The 18,099-nt window shown below is 37.2% G+C and overlaps 1 protein-coding gene across 5 annotated transcripts in view; it reads left to right on the forward strand.

Moving 5' to 3' along the window:
* LOC120777855 overlaps nt 1-18,099 on the forward strand; it is a 223,317-nt gene that overhangs the window by 155,884 nt on the left and 49,334 nt on the right. For all 5 annotated transcript variants that reach the window (XM_040109398.1, XM_040109416.1, XM_040109407.1 and 2 more), the window contains 2 exons: nt 5,582-5,796; nt 12,100-12,235. In XM_040109398.1, coding sequence (XP_039965332.1) covers nt 5,582-5,796; nt 12,100-12,235 — 351 coding nt within the window. The remainder of the gene's footprint in view (nt 1-5,581; nt 5,797-12,099; nt 12,236-18,099) is intronic.

The raw sequence follows: 18,099 nt of genomic DNA on the forward strand, positions 1-18,099 counted from the left end.
TTACATTTATGCTATTGTGCTCTGCTTTCATTTGCTGCATTCATTCAGCAGTTGCATTTTTGCATTTGCAAGCACGCATACATACATATCTTACAAATGCTGCTGCCCTGCTCACTTTTGTGTGTAACTTAGTGCAAATGTGTATGTGTTTGTGTTTGAAATTTACGAATTCGCGTACTCACATGCAAATCAGTTGCTGACATTTATATGCTTAATGCGCTCAATCCGACCGCTGCACAGCTGCCGCGCATCGCCATCCATCCATCCATTCTACGATGCTTTCAGTCAGCTGTCGTGCCAAGCCTTGGCCTCTGCTGCCTTTGAGATTCAAATCCCGAAACGTTTCGAGTTGCAGCCTTGCTCACACAATATAATCATGCACTTGAGTTATTTGAGCATAAATAGATATGCATACCTGCACACACACACACACATACACGTATCTGCAATGTGCATGCTCATGCCCGCTTTGTCGTCAGCTACATATCTGCTTTAACATTTTGCAGTTGTGTGCTTCATTCATTTTATTGCCAACATTTGGTTTTGGCCTTTTGCAGAGCGTGTGTTTGCTTTGTTGCTGCCAAAGCGCTTTCCATTTTCATTCGTTTAAGAATAGCGGCAGCATGCTTTGCATTGTTGTGCCGCATTATAAAGGCATACATACATGAACATACATACTTATGTGCACATAAATGTTATTTTACTCCCTCGAGTGCGGCTGTTTACGAGCCTTTTGCCAATGGCCATGACATTTCTGCGTATTGCTCGTTTGCTCAGCGTCTGGCACAAATTCTTTGCAAGTAATTGAATTTTAATTTTTATTCTTTGGGAATATGCTCACTGAACATTGGGGCCTTTAATCTGCAGCAGCTCAAGAAGTTTAACATGTATAAACGATTTTTCATGAATAAGATAAATAAATGTTTGAAATTTCAATGGATTTTTGTAATTTCTTCCACTTAAAGAATTCTTCCGCTGTTGTTTGGGGTTTTCTTTTGTATACCATATTTATTATTAATAATTGGTTTGTTATATGTAGGATAGATTTGAAAAATACAAATGTATGAAAGTAATTCATGGGTAAACCTATTTCAGAGACACTCAAAACTACTATGCCTTTGTATCAATATTTTGCATTTCAATTGCTGCAAAAGTTTAATCAGATATAACTTTAGTAATGTCAAAGAGTATATAATTTTAAAGAATAATTATCATGCGAAAGGTATTTGTGATATCTATTAAACGCAAACAATGCCTTAGCCTAAGTTGCCAGAAGTATTAAAAAAAGTATGAAGTATGTATAGGTTTCACATAAAATATCATAATATGGCTATCAAAGAGTTTTTTTCCTAAACTCTTGGTCTATAAAAGTGCCTACTAGAATGCCACCAGTGTCAATGGTGAAACAAACTAAAACACGATAATTTAGGCTTACCATAAAGGTAAATCGATAAAAATTAAAGTTAAAATTAGGGGATAAAATATAAGGTTTATTTTAACATCTGGTTATTATACTCTCGCAACAAAGTTGCTAAGGAGAGTATTATAGTTTTGTTCACATAACGGTTGTTTGTAAGTCCTAAAACTAAAAGAGTCAGATATAGGGTTATATATACCAAAGTGATCAGGGTGACGAGTAGAGTTGAAATCCGAATGTCTGTCTGTCCGTCCGGCCGTCTGTCCGTCCGTCCGGCCGTCTGTCCGTCCATCTGTCCCTCCGTCTGTCCGTCCGTGCAAGCTGTAACTTGAGTAAAAATTGAGATATCATGATGAAACTTGGTACACGTATTTCTTGGCTCCATAAGAAGGTTAAGTTCGAAGATGGGCAAAATCGGCCTACTGCCACGCCCACAAAATGGCGGAAACCGAAAACCTATAAAGTGTCATAACTAAGCCATAAATATTTCTTTATCTTCTGAAAACTCATATCAGAAGTGCAGCTCTGCTGTATTTCGGGCTCAATTAGCACTAGCTGTGCCATTTTGGTACACTAGTCGTAGACCTTTATGTTATTACTATTACGTTTCACCTTCTCTTTCAAACCATTTCGTGGTTTTCGACGAAGCTACTAATGTCCGGTACGCTTTTTGTAGACATCCATTCAAGGTTTGGTGTTTGATGGATTCCAAGTATTCTGTGTCGGATCTGCGATAGGGCTGGGCATTCACAGAAAAAGTGGAAAATTTTTTCTTTATTCCATTCTAGATCACAGCCTCGGCAGATGTTGTTGTAGGGCATACTAATTTTGGACGCATGTTCTCTAAATGGCTAATGCCCTGTTATAGTAGCAATTATTCTGTAGATACTGTTCCTGGGCCTATTTAATAAGTCGCTAGTTCTTTTCTGGTCATATGTTGGCCTTACCTGTTTAGTAATATAGCATTTTGTTATATTTTTCCATCTATTATTTGCTATTTGTTGAAATTGTATATTGAACTCTCTCCTGATCGATCCTGGTGGTATTAGTATCCACTCTGCCTCGGATTCGTTTAGGAAAGCTCCTGCCTTTGCCAACTTGTTTGCTTTTTCGTTGAAGAAAATGTTCCTGAGACGGGAATGCAGATCAAGTCTAGGTGAAGCTTGTCTTCTAGTGAGCTCGGTGCATTTTTGCCCTTAAGGACTATGCTTTAATTAGTCTGAGAGCCGCCTAAATGAATGAAAAGTTGGCATGTGAGGTGTTCTTTTGATATCGAAACATAAATTTTCTTAAAAAGTAGAAGCTTCAGATACATTTAGAAAAATTATTGCTTAATTTAAAAAATATTCAATATATGATTTTCGTGAATATTTGGCTTCAAAAGGTCTTTTTGAAGCACTTCTAATATTGTGCTACTACTCCTGGCCACATTTCTCTTAGTACGTCGGTTTCTTTTTATATTTCGGGAATACAGAACCAAAAAAATATGAATTATCTAAAATCGCTTTGTGGTTCATCCTTTGAATGCGTTTGAACCAATTTTCGAAGCACTTTTGACACTATCTCTCTTAGTTTTTCTTTTACGTATGGGAATAAAAAGAAGTAATTCGATCTCAAGTGAAGACTCTACGTAGGAGTCCTCTTCAAATTGACATATAAATACAATTGTTCAGTCGATGCGTGAGAGTTTGCATTGTCGTGGTGAAGATTATTCCGCCTTTGGCGGTTGGATTTCGTGATTTCTTGAAAGACAGCTGGCAAACAGATGGTTGTGTATTAATCAGAAATTACTATTCTACGTGTGTACTTGTGGTATGGTTGCCATATATACAGCTGTTCGAAAAAAGCTGCAACTATTTGCTTGAAAGAGCTTCGTGCGCGATCAACTTTTGTTGGATTGGGCTCATTTTGAAACATCCATATAGTCGTATGTTTCTTACTTTCGGGCGCATGCGTTAAATCGACGTTTCTTCATCTCTGTCGATTTCATAGACGAGTTTCGAAGCACAGCTATAGTAGTTTTGTTTTTTACATTTCTACCGACCAATCAATAATCACGAGGCTGAGCGATCAACAAATTGTGTGAGTTCCAAACGAAGAAGACAGTCTAACATATACTATATGTTTATAAGGAAATATAAATACGCCACAAATTGAAAAAATTCTGTGATTTCTAAGGTCGATATTTGAAATAAACCCTGCTCAGTCGCGGATCACTTCGATGACTGTGGAACTAGATTTTATCATTTGTTAAATGTTAATACTATGTTCGGACCGACATTGAAAACATTTTGAAAACACATTTTTATGTTGTGGAATCTAAGTCGTTCGGACCGACAATGCGTGTTTTCGATGACTTTTTACTGACAGCTATCAATAGCGGCATTCTCTTGCTCTTGCAAGATTGCACGATGACACAAAATGCAAAAATCCAATACCGAAATATGCAAGGCCAAGAGAGCACCCATTGCCGAATCTAGTGATATATGACGGCACGAAAATAAACATGGGTTTGGTCTGACATATTTTACAGCCATTGCAAATTATTTTCTGCGTGTGTTTGTTGTTGTGCCGTTGCATCATGAGGAAAATTCTGCAATTTCTGCACCGTGCAAGGTTTTGCAAGAGCAAAAGAATCCCCCTAATATGAGAATATCAAGTGACAGCTGTATTTGTATATGGAATGTAAACAAATATCAAATGACAATTTAGGGCCGGCAAAATATGTCTTCCAAAAACATCGATTAAACTAGAGCAGGCACCGATTATAATGAGTGGAATGTAAGTTTCCAAGTAGTTTTCAGCGAAAACTGTGTTTTCGTTTGACAGATTTTATATAGACCAAAACACAAGTTTTCGTGCGAATACCAGGTTTTTCCACGAAAACATGTTTTCGTTGTCGGTCCGAACATAGTATAATTTCGTTTTAGTCCGCCAAAACTATAAACATTAAATTATATTTTATAAGGATGTCCATAAACCAGCCAATAGTGCATGACACAAAAATATGCTTCAATTTAAGGTCATAATGAGAATGCTGCTTGCTTTTTATCTTCAAATTATTTTTAGAGCTTTTATCCCTTTAACATTTTTAATATTTCCGAGTTAATGAATTTTTCTTGACTCGAAGAAATTTACTATGTTTTTGTTGTACTATTATATCTTAGGAGACAAATGAGTTGTGAAATTTGTGTACACCCATTACTTACATAGTTTTTGCAACACAAATGCATAATCTAATTGATTTTAGTGAATTGTTGCCTGCTTTTAAGAGCGAGGAGAAAATATAGTGTTAATATTTATGCAAGTCTGTTAATTAAACACTATTATTATTGCATATTGGTTATATATTTAATAATAAGAGCGCATTACTTATAGAAATACAAAAAAATACAAAAAAGGAGTTTCACTAAATAATTTAAAAAAATGTAACAGCTTTGAAGCCTAGCCATAGAAAAATTCCAAAAAAAAAGAATTTTAACGCATTAAATCAACTTGTAAAGACTGACAGCTTTTTATTACAAATAGTGCAGAGTTTTCCAAATCAATGAGCAGCACTACAACATATTCGACATGTTCATTGTCAGTGCTTAATCCTTTGACAGATTTAATGCCTGTCAGCATATTGAACGAAAAGAAAAACAAAATTGTATAAATTAAAAAAAAATCTGTTGAATAAATATATTTGATTTTTAATCACTCACAAACGTAAATCACGTGTCGCTTTACAGGCGATGAAAGAAATGAAAATTACACATATGTGGCAGCGATATCGAAATTTTTTTAAATAATAAAGAGTGACAAAATTTGATTTTAAAAGTTTGAAATAAAATGTTATAAAAGTTATATTTATATGCAAAAGAAGCTTTTACACAAAACATAGCTTACACGCGGTGAAAGCTTTCTCTTTATTACTTAACATGTGTATATACAAACTTATTAAATATTATTTAATATTGAAACTCACTACAAAAACTTGCACGACTCTCCTTTCCATTAAATTTTCCCCAAACGAAATTTTTTCAACTTTCATACAGCTATTAATCTTCATTTTCCACTTTTGCTTGTCTCTTTCTCGGTATTAACTACAACGAAAAAAATTCCTGAAAAAACGTACAAAATTTCCACAATGCAAACAATAATGACAACAACAACAAACACCAGCCATCGTTGAGGGCGCATTGCGAAATGTCAATTTAATCATCGAACCACCGGCGGTCCGGCGCGGCCAGCATGCCATCGTGCGCTGTCTCTACGATTTGGAAGGGACGCCACTCTATTCGGCCAAATTTTATCGCGGTCAATTGGAGTTCTATCGCTACACACCTGGTGAATTTCCGAATACGAAAGTTTTTCCATTTCCCGGCATACACGTCGATGTGAGTATATATATATATATATTGATGTCAGAACCAACACATATGCAATTTGCTACCATTGTACGTACATTCGTATATATCATATGCAAGGTATGTTTCTTATGTGTGTGAGTGGGTGTAGACCTGAGTGAAATATCAATGAATTTATCTGCTTTTGATACTCGTCGAACGTGGAAATACACTGAACTGCCTATATATGTAGCTGCTTGTATGTATGTAGATATGTTTGAATATAGAATGTGTGTTGTATACCTTCTCAGTTGTTATTTCAGCGCAGTGATATGCATGTGTGTGTGTGGGTAACAATTTTTTCTCATTTTTTATAAGCCATTTAATCTTTTTGCGATATGTTTGCCTTCGTTTGCTATTTTTTTGTGGTATTTTCATTTGGCTTTGGAAATGAATTAAAACGGAGAACAGAAAAAATTGAATTTATTTCGCATAAAAATACAAAAATTTGGTTTAACGGCTGTTTCATATGTTGGGTGTGATTAAGATTGGTTACTGAATTATTGGAGCTTATGGAACATGAATTAGTATAAAGGTCCCATCTTTGGGTGTAATCTATGTACCTTATGATAGTAGTTAGGTTGTAAAATAAAAGTAAAATTATAGGTTTGTCTATGGTTGGAACTGGCCCCATCCCCAAATTTTTATTTTTATTATTATTAAAAAATTCGAAATTGTCAGAAAAAGTGATCCAAAAAAACTTTTTTTTTCAAGCAGTCGCCATTTTGTGAAAACAAATTTTCCCCACTTTTCCGTAGTTCCGGCCATTTCCACATTATTCTAGATTAATAATCTTTTTTTGTTTTGGTTTCAAATAACTAGGAGGGTTGATATCATGGGTATGGTCACGTGGAAATTTTTAAAGACCCCCCAATTCGTCAGCTCATATTTTTTGAAATTTTTTACTTTTTTTAGTTTTTAATTTTTTTTTCTGTACTCTTCTAAAATTAACAAATAACTAGAAAAAAATGTATAGTAAAAATATTAATTGCCTTTTTTACGACACTTAGAAATTACCTGAAATTCATGCTTGTAGACCAGAATACCCCCTTAAGTCTACAATGACCATAATGACAGATAAAACGTTTCAGGTTTCCATTCTGACTACTTTCTACAGAGCCCATTGTTGACTTACAACTATTTCTACAACAAATTTTGATTTTTGTAAAGTTACTTGATCTCGTGAGTAATAAAGGAGCAGTGATTTTTAAACCTCCATGCCATTGTTATGTTCAAGCCATTTGGTGATATTCAAGGTTTCGTAACTGATAGTTTCCAAAAGTTCGATGTCTGATTTGTGATAGAGCTGGACATTCACAGAGGAAGCGTTGAATCGTTTCCTCGCTTCATTCGAGTTTTCTGCTACGGCGCGTGCTATTATGGGGCATACCTATTTTTTTGGCCATTTATGATAGCTGAAGGTCTACATATAGTTTTCACAGACTTTATATACGTAAGTATTTAGTTTTTGTCTTGTCATAATTTGGCCAAATTGTTTCGCTATCCTACATTTAGTTGTTGATTTCCATATATTCTGCGCTATTTATTAAAATTGCATATTAAGCTCCCTATTGATTATCCCTAGCGGACAAGGTGTTGTCTCTGCCTTGGATTCGTGGATTCATCATCCTGACTCAGCTAACTCTTCTGCTCTTTCGTTGCCGAAAATGTCCCTAGAACCCAAATTTGTACAAGTCAAGTTAACTTGCATGTAGGCTTAAAGCCTTCATCGCTTTGTTGACTACGCTGAAGTTGATATTTGGCGACGACAAGGCTAGTGGTGCCGCTACCCGTATAAATTGCCGCTTTGTGGATCCTCCTGCAGTTGTTCAGTTGGAATTCACACGCCTTTTATATGCGTAGTACTTCCACTTGGAAGACGATAGCTGATTTTGATATTTTTCGGAGTATACACATGTACTACCTTCATCTTATTGTACTTCCTCTAAGTAAATGAATAAACTTTAGTCATTATAATGAAAGTCAATCTCTTTAAATCCTTTTAAAATGTGAAATGTGGGCTGAAAATTAAGTTTATTATTAGATTTATTTGTTGGGTTCTGTTGGGTACTAAGTACAGTATTTATTTCCCACGAAAACCACAGTTATGTTATAGAAAACCTTCGGTTCCTACTTGGCCCATAACAATGCTCACTCCCAAAGTGTCACATGGTGTATGAGTAACATTTTCAATTGGTATGCATTCCTATAAACGGTATTAAATGCAAAATTGAAGCCCTTGATTTGCAGGAATGTGTAGTAAATATTTTGCTAAATAAAAACACAGAAAAGACTTGCATATGAGTGTATAGTATATGCAAGTGCCGTCAAACGATCGGTTATGCAAAAAATAAATTGGCAAAGGGGTTACAAAGTTAATACAAATGCCTGAAACCAACATTCGTATGCAATATTTGTGCGACTTTCGCGGCGTTACATGCAACTCACATGCGTGCCGCTGTAACCACAAACATTCAAGGCTTCTGCAAAATTTTCCACAGTTCGCAATGCCTCTGCTTTAGCGACCGTAAACCATAGTGAGCGAGTATGCCTGCAAACAAACATGAATATTGGCGTGCCGAAAGTGACCTAGCATTTTAGTTTGACTTTATTACCAGGTGTGCAATTTGTTGCATACGTATAACACCCAGAGCTGAAGCTGTTCGTGCGCGTCGTATTGAAATTCCGCCGTAGCGGCACATTCACCGCTGACTCGTGCAGCACTCGTGGCTTTTTCGTCGCGCAAGAGCCGAATTAACCATGCACACACACACACGTATGCAAATGAACGAGCTGTTGCGAGACACCAGCAAAAATATGTATAACTCCAGCTTTTTGTTATGCAAACTTTTCGCTTAAATTTAGCAGCATGCGGCAGCGTCTCCCAACCAAAGTTTGCAATGCCTGCGCACTGTTTGTTGTTGCGCTGCGCGCTGTGCCAGCCGGTGTTACCTGTATAAAGTATATTTTTCGGTTCATCGTTCAACTGTGTGCGGCAAGTGAATGCCATCAATATGGCACCGCAGCCGTGGCGACGCAACCCGCAGTGACCAAACGTGGGGTGCTGAGCGCGGTGCGCGGTTTGAATGCCACCGCTGCTTTGGCGCAAACTTTGCGCAGGTAGATTATTGAAAAAGTTTGTTCATTCCACTGCCTAGTTGGTTAAGCCTTTAGCATAACCATCCTCATTCCGCATTCCCTCTGTCAGTGGTCCACCTGTGAATTACCAAGCGCATAATGCAAAATGCGTCTATCGAAAAATATGGCAACGCCGCTATGGCGCTAGGGTGCGCCAAGCGCGGGAGTCACTGGCAACTGCATTTGCATCTGTCTACCATAATACCGTTGTTTGTTGATTTGTACCCTTTTTTGGGCTTTGGCTCAAGTTATGCGCTTTATTTTTGCCATCATAAGTTCACAGCAAACGAAGGTGGGCTCTCGATTGCCTGCCAACAAGTTGGTTGGCTTTTTTTTTTGTTCTTTTATTAGGTGTGCAACTTTAGATGAACAACTTGGCAGCGGTAATTTTTCTGTTTAGCTAGACTGATATACTCTTACAATAAATGCTTATATTTAACTTGAAGTGGACAAATAGACTATCTGTCCTAAAATAAAATCCTACAAACTTGACGAAACAAAGAGAAGACACTTACTCGACCGAAATCAAACTGACACTTGTTTTCCAAATCTCAATGGAAATACAACTAATTTTGAGTACGCATTAATTAAGAATCCGGTAGTTTAATTTTAATGAAACCTACATATCGTCACCTTAAATGCAAAATAACGTAACAACATTTTCAAAAATTTACAGTGGCGTGAATGAAACACGAAATAAAATAGAACAAGAGTGAAAACAAAAATTAATATTGGTTAAAACTGGTTTAAATTTGTGCGCAGAACCTGGAAATGTTGGATAAATCTAATATTATGAATGTAATTTGAAGTAGTGAATCGTAATCAATAAGATACCCAATTTCGAATGTTTTGATGATACGTTATTTTGCATTTTAGGTGACGATATACAGTATAAACGGTGTATAGATGAAGGGCCATAGAAAACAATGAACTCGACCCTAAAACGTGACACTTTAGTAATCATGCGCCTGTTCCACGCTGACATATAAGTTCCTCTTTCTTGCTAGATCTATCTGAGAAGCACTATATAACTAGTGCCAAGAAATTGGGCTAACCTTGAGCTTCTAACACTATAAGAGACTTCTTTATTGAATTTATGTTTTTCCAAAACTTCTTATTGGAGAACATGTCCGAAGCTAAGGAACAAGTATTAGAAGCAGTATAAAACAAATAAGTTTGTGGCATCTTAATAAGTGGCTTTTTTAGCTTTACGATCTATCGAAAACGTGTTCCCCCAAGCTTAAGTTTCAGTTTGGGGAATAAAAAAAAGTCACAAGAAACCAAATCTGGTTAGAACGGTGGTTGCTCATTAATACTTATTGCGTTTTGGCTTTAAATTTAGTCATAATCTTTTTGAAAAAAAGTCAGTTTTATTGAGGCGATTCGAGCAAGAACGCGTTTCATACACAAAATATTCATCAAAATCATTCGACTGGACTAGCTAGAAATGTGAGTTCTCTTGCCAGCTCTCTAACACTTTCATAAAGATTTTCAAGCAAATTTCACTTTTTTTTTAATTTTTATCAGTTGAAGGGTTTGAAGGCCGTCCAGCAAGGCACGTCCTCAACAAAATACAAATACTAATATACTAATACAAGAACTTCCTGTTGACTTTTCGCAAACATTTTCCTTAAGGTTATAGGAAATGATATCATCTCTGGATGCATTAAATAATTAGATTTTTATTATAATTGCTATAGCTTTTTGAATAGATAGTTTGGTAGTGACTATGCGAGGCAAAATGGCTAATTGAAATGAATAAAGGGTTGGGTGGTTTTAGACCAGCAATGGTGTTTCAGTTTATGGAGTACGATATAGTATGTCATAATTTGACTCCGAGTATTAAGTAAAGCACATTTGCTGTTTAAAAACAAAACTGTTAAAGCTGATTGAAATAAACAATTACATTTGAAACTGTTGTACCTGGAAAAAATTTGAGATTTCGGTTTGAAAGCTTAGCGTGTTTTTTTTTTTGAAGGAAGAACCCAAAGAAATATGAAAAAACTCTGGTATGGTAGGTCAATTTGACATCTGAAAGTCATTTGAAAGCGTCCATTATCGATTCGAGCTTACACACTTGGGAAAATTATAAAACCAGAAATTTTTAGCAAACAATCATTTTATTATATACGTACTTATATAGTATTTTGTGTTAAAATTATTATTTATATACATTTTACTCTACAGCATTAATGAGAAAATATGTATATATGTTGCTATCTGCATTCGATGCCGAAAGAATGGTTTAATATTAAACAAATTTTAGTGCAAAATCCAATAAAGACTCAAAACTTAATATATGTGTAACTTCCAAGTTCTATGTAAAATGTCAACAATAAGCCTCCTGCTAACCTCCACTGTTATTAACTACAGTTACCCTGCACCACGATAACAGTAACCGCACACAGACACCCTACGCAAACAGAACGCTAAAATAAACCGCGCAATGGTGGCGAAAAACAGTTAGAAGTGCCCAACTATAGCAAACTGTGCGAACTTTTTCGCTCTTTCTTTGGCATTGCGGTTTAGATGATTTAATAAACTTAAGTGCTTTTTGTGCATAATGCAGGTGAATTTGTGGCGCGGTGTAATTTACAGTTGCCACAAACACCGCTCGTCTCCTTCGCTACTCTTGCTCCTCTCCGTTTTTAGCTTAAACTTTCGTACAAACGATTTCTCTCGCATACGAATTTGATTTGTAATTAGTCGGCAGCATTTCATTACATTGAAACGCTTTGGCTTCGTTCCCGCGCTGAAATTGCTTGTTGTTGGATTTTACTATTTTGCTCCGCAGACGGAAAGTTTATTTGGCAAAAATTTGAATTTCAGTTTTTGCTGCGCAGCGCCAGCGTCCTTCAAATAACTATTTTAATATACCGTTAGTTCAGCTGGGGCGAGTGAAACGCACGTGATACGCCTTCGCTGACTGCTTGTTTGTGAGTGTGTGTGTTTGTGCATAATTTCTGCTTTTAATAGCAATTTATTTCCACTAATTTCTTTTATTCCCATTTCCAATTAGTTATTCACTCACTCATACACCCGCATTTACATATGTATATATATGTAATGGTGCAGCTGCATCCAGTCGCTTTTCCCACCTTCCCATTTTATGTGATTATAGCGAAAATGATAGCAATATTTCATTTGTCTCCACAGGTGACCAATTCAAATGCAACGCAAGTGCTCATCCGCAATGTGGGCTTCGGTCTGTCCGGCAATTTCTCCTGCGAAGTGACGGCAGATGCGCCGCTCTTCTCTACGGCAACGGCCACGGGCATTATGCAAGTTGTTGGTAAGTTCACAAAGAAACTTTCAAATTATCAAATACATATCTATGTAAGTGTGTATGTGTGTGTGTGTGTAAATATTTTGTAATTTGGTTAGATTGTCTTAAGGGTAAAGTTTGCTTGCAACAATTAAGTGTCTTTGTTCAATTTGAGTTCAATTAAATATGCTGGTAACTATTTAATTGGTTTAAATTTGTGTTTATTTAATTCGCAGTGAGAAGAAATTGCTTCAAAATACATGTATGTATATAGAAATATAAGAAAAATATTTTGAGATATTTATCGAAGAAAATTGAAAAGACAAAATAATAGAAATTGAAAAAAGAAAGAAAGAAGAAAATAAAGTGAAACTCTCGGCAGCTGAGTTTTCGGCTTCCATTCCCATGAAGCGCAAGGTCAAGACCCCAAAATGTAAGATATAAATTCCCTGGCCTTTGGGCAGCAATCATCAGAAATTGAGGTTTAATCAGCGGATCTCTAAATATGGCTATCGAGTGCGAGTTCTTATTACTCCTAAACACATTTCTTGAATTTATAAAAGGCACAAAATCATAAAAAAATTGGAATGCGAGACTCATTATCTACTTGTATGTCTTAGTAGACCAGGTTAAATAATTTTGAAAACTCAAAAAGAATGGTAGTAGGAAACGAAAAATAAAACAACCAGCATTCAAGAAAAAATAATTTATGGGTGATTTGAGGTCGGCAAAATTAAAAGGATAGACTCACGTCTTCAACCTGTTGATAAGGTGAAATACCTTGGGCTTATCTTTGATAGAAAACTTTCATGGAGACCAAACACTGAGGTGAGAGTAACGAAGGTATCGGTTGACTTATATTGTTGTAGGGGAGTAATAGGTGACCCTCGCCAAAGTTTGTGTTTTGGCTCTACGAAACCGTGCCCAAGCCAACAACATTCTATGGTGGTTCTAGAGCACTCGAAAAGTCTGCACTTGCTAAGAAGCTTAAACGTGTCAGAGGGTGAAACTTAAAGCCATTTTACAAATACTTGTAGTAGTATGGACATTGTTGGCAGTTGTATTGTTATGAAGTGCGCTCTAAGGCTCTGTAGAATGAAAGGGTTCGAACAAGAACACATTGAAATTCTCGCCTACTTTAACAGCAATCTTGAAAACTGGGATGATTGCGTTGCAGAGTCTACTCTTGGCGGCTTTTATCTGAGGATGGAGATAAGTTGCTGGAGAAAGAGTTTTCGTTATGGACAACTCCGTCAATCTCATGTTTAGGCTGCTGGATTCTGTATGATCATTCTAAAAGAATTAGCCGCTATTTAGGTGGCGGTAGATGTACTGCAACGAAGAGCAGCCTCTTTCAGGGAGCTGAAAATGGGCAATACAAGCATTGAGCTCGCTATCTATGCGATTAAAGCTAGTCAGGGAGTGTCTGTTCTTACTAGTAATAACATCAAGTTACTTTATTATCAAACCCCTGTTTGTGCCAGGTCTTATTGGAATCGCTGGCAACTGCAAAGTTGTTGAGCTACCCAGAGGTGACACCCATGCCCCTTGTCAGCACATTGGAATTGGACCAATTTGGATCTCCTGCGTCCTGCGTTATAGCACTGGAACAATAGATCTCGCATGGGCTTGGCAGGCGCTGATTGACAACCCGGTCCTGTGCGACTGCAAGATCCTTTGAACCTAAAGTAGATTGTAGGAGATCTTAAGAAGTGCTCTTAGTTCAAAGTTCATCTTGTCGCAATAGTAAGGGTTCTTACTGGACATTGTCCAGTTGGCATTCCTGCGGACAAGTTATCTTGACACACGTAAGGAGAAGACAAAGCAGAATCTTATATCAGTCGCCTCAACGAATATGTATGTATAGGCGCAAAGACTTTTATCGATTTGTAAGGGTCTTAGATCTATTACGTACGTATGAAGGAGTTTTAAAGTAATATGACTGACCGGCGTTCAACGCTGTCCACGTGAGATCCCTGTTAGGATCGTCTTTTACCATAACCTAACCTAATATCATATAACCTGTGTCATATGGACCTGCTTCCGCCAGTAAAATTCAGCTTAAAGTAGGCTCTTTTCGAAACTTTGAGCATTCCTAGATTTTATTTGCAGATATTAAACTTAAAATTACTTTAGAATCAGATTAAGAAATATCACTTCCGACGACAGACAAATCTTGATTATACTTCTAACCCATAGCACCGACTGGTTCCCTAACTCAACGCGGAAATTGACATCCGCGTATCTCTTAAAGCACAAACTGCGTGCACTTCCCTGACCTGTAGCTTGCACATTATAAACATAATCTAAGTTATATGTGTGTATTTCCGGTTGTTTATGTCTACCATTTCCGCATACTTCCTACTTTCTAACCTTCAATTTAACGCAACGCTGAAGGTGCGACGCAAAGCGGAAAGGTGGCGTGTGCGGAAAAGCGTGATGAGCGCGCCCAGCGATCCTTGTCAAAAGTGGCGTTTGGCTAGATAGTATGAGTGACTGACTCATGCATACATATTTACAACCAGCAAGTCGCTACTTGTGTTCTATCAGCAACCTGGTGACTGCCTTAGCTCCAACCGCTGAATGCGCTCTTACGCTGCTGCTGATGGCGTTGATGAGGGTGAATAGTGTTAAATGTTGAACGACGAGACAGGTGCTGTGCGCACACCTATACACATACGAAATGCCCGTTTGTGTAGCGTGTTGAAAAATACTTAGAAAAAGAAAAACGCCAATTTAAGTTGCACCACCGTCACACCCTTTGGTTAAATCGCTTGCCACGGTAAGCGTTGAACGTTGGCTGTTGCTGCCAGCACTTGAGCACACCGCCGTTGAAGGACTTGTGATAAGTTGCAAAAGATTTTGTGGAAAATTGAGAAAATTCCACTATTAACAGGTCATTTCGTTCCGCGTGCACAAAATGATAATAGCAGAGATAAAAGCGGGCGTCAAGCTGTTGGGTGGTGGTGTTCCCTTTTTGCTTATGGAAGTTATTGGGGCGAAGGTGTGCTTTAATTCTAGGGATTGAGGTTAAGTAGATCAGCGTGAAGTTGTGATTTCGTTGTTGCACTGTAAAAATTAATATACAAAATTTTGAAACTTACTTCTTAAAAAAATTCAAATTTACTATAAAACTTAGAGTGGATGAAACGTAAATATTCAAAATATATTATTTTTGAAATTTGTTTACTTTGTCGAACTCTTGACAAATCCTGGTTCGAGTGAATACAAGCTCGAAAAATATTCGGTTCGACGCAATCGTTTGGCTATTTGGTGAGGTTGAGCAGCTATTCGATATATATAAAAATATTGAAAAGTCGATGAAGCAAATATGTACCATTTTGGTCGCACACTTCCTCTTATTTTTGCTAGAGACATGATTCCATCAGTGCAAAACTTTTCTGGTTTCTCAGCGAAAAACTGCGACTTCTCTTGAAGCCAACTTTACTCCATTCAGGGAGATCTGCATTGACCGAAACAAATGGTAGTCCGATGGTACAAGTCAGCTCTCCCAGTTTTTGCCGAGTCATCAAAAATGTGGGTGGTGGAAGACGAAGCCCTTTCTGTTGATCAGTTCTGGCCGTTTTTTTCGACTGCTTGCTTCAGTCTCATCAGTTGTTATATATAATACCTCCACTTCTCAATATTTCGAAGTTAGTTTTACGCTTTTACTTTCAAGTGCTTTGAAACAAGTACGTCTCCCATTAATTCTCGCAGTGCACCAGCTCTTCACTAACCACTTTTGGTTTAGCAGAACTAATATGCTCGATTCACAACTTCCTCCTCGAACAACCAGGTTGCGGAATATAGAAGTTTGCAAGCATTCATTGTCAGCGAATCAACAACTATAGGCATGGAAGATAAGATAAGACAAGTAAGCAGCCAGCGTTGCCAACCAAACTCATACCAAAGAGCGTGAAACAAGCGTCGAAGACAAGGAAGATTTTAGACTTGTCTCCCCTTCTCCCACTGTCGGAACCAAGTTGCGCTGATTTAACGATTAAATAAGGTGCTCTAACCGTGAAAAGATTAGAGAAGATTACATTAGAGTAAACGAAAAGCAAGTCGCAACTACCGACAAGCAGTGAAATTGAAACTTTTCACTTTTCCTAACTCTTTCGCTGATATTATTACCATTGTTGTTATTGTTTTTGTGTGTGGTAAATTGAATTTGCTGCTCATACACACAGCCAGCTGTTTGCATAAAATGGCGCGTGCTAGCGAAAGTCCCTAGCTTCCATGCTATGCGACATTATGTAGTGCACTTGTTGGCTGGCAGACAGTGACTTCGACGACGTTGTGGCACTTGCTTAATGGCATAAAAACACTAACTCATAACTTATAACGGTTTCTTATGCTAAGTGTCTTTGTATAAGTGTAGTAAAGCAAGTGAATATTGTGTTTCGGCTGCAGGCGAATGGGTAAACTACTACAAAATATATGAAATTATTAATGCACCCAGCGGCGAGAGGCCCCAAAGCACTCGTTGAGAGCTGGTAAAATAATAAGAGTGAAACAGCTGAGCAATGGATATTGTGCTGGCGGCAAAATGCACATACATATGTTTTTGTTGTTGTAGTGTATAGTTTCACTTAGCCTCGTTCGCTGGCAGACAGACAGCTAGTGTGGGTGAAGGCGCAGGAGCGAGTTTGAAGCGCTGAGTGGCATGCTGGCAGCACGTTGCTACTTTCACTTCCTTTCCACTACAAAAACTCACACACACAGCCATACACATGTGTATATACGCGAACCTTCCGCTATTGCAACACACTGCTAACTATCTGTCGCAGTAGCAACAACAGCAACACACGAGTTTATTTCAATAATATGCAAAATAGCAACGAGACAAGCGGAAATTGCTTTGGGGATGTTATATTAGTATCTAGTATCTACCATGCGCCCTTTGCTGCTCTACAACAACTACTAGCATACACACTCATATTTCTATGCACGTATGTATGTACGGCGCTGCAATGCTGGCGCGCTCGAGTGATGTAAAAAATCATAAAACTATAAAATACATACATATATTATTTTTTAATAACGGTTATTCAATAGACATATACATACACACACACATAAACACAATATTTACTGCGCTGCCTCACCCGCAGCTATTGTATTTTACTGTTATGAAGCGAAATATGTGCTGCGTATAAATCAATAAAAACCCATGAAAAATGTACGAAAATGCGGAAATAAAAGAGAATAAAACATTCTAGCATTTCTATTAAATTTATCGATTTTTTTGCTGAATCAATTTAGTAGCTATTTTGTTATGTTTGTTGCTGCAGCGTCCGGTTTTTTGTTTTATTATTTTCCAACGCGTGCATATATGCATTGATAAACACACATACATACGCAAATATCACATGTTGGTGAAAGTAAGCGAAAGTAGAGGAGAAAGTGGAGTTTTTACTAGTTGAAAGTGGGTCAAGCGAAAGCAAGAAGTTCATTGAAATTGCAGAAGTAGGAGATAAAAAGAAGAATGTTGTTGGTTCCGGAATTATTTGAAGTCGTTTTTGGAATGATACTTTTTTAATTTTGAATGTTAAGTTCCGCTGTAAAGATGTATTCCAAACACGTCAGTCAGCGTAGCGTTGCTGTATTAATACATTAAGAATTTTCTTTGTTTTACATCCTTTTAATAGATCTTGGAATAAAAAATAACGGCTCGTGGCTGCCTTAGTCATTATAAGTTGGGTTTTTTATAAGATTGCATTGATATTTTTACTCAACAAAGTCTTTGGGCTTATCTGAAACGAAATTTAGTGCACATAATATAACTTAATTGCACTCTACGGACCCACAAAATTGCGTTAATATCAGCCTAAACCGGACGGAGTATCAGGTTTTTGCGAGGTTTAATGCTGAAAAGTTGTACCTAGCAA

This window comes from Bactrocera tryoni, chromosome 1 (genome assembly GCF_016617805.1).
Source record: "Bactrocera tryoni isolate S06 chromosome 1, CSIRO_BtryS06_freeze2, whole genome shotgun sequence".
Lineage (NCBI taxonomy): Eukaryota > Metazoa > Arthropoda > Insecta > Diptera > Tephritidae > Bactrocera > Bactrocera tryoni.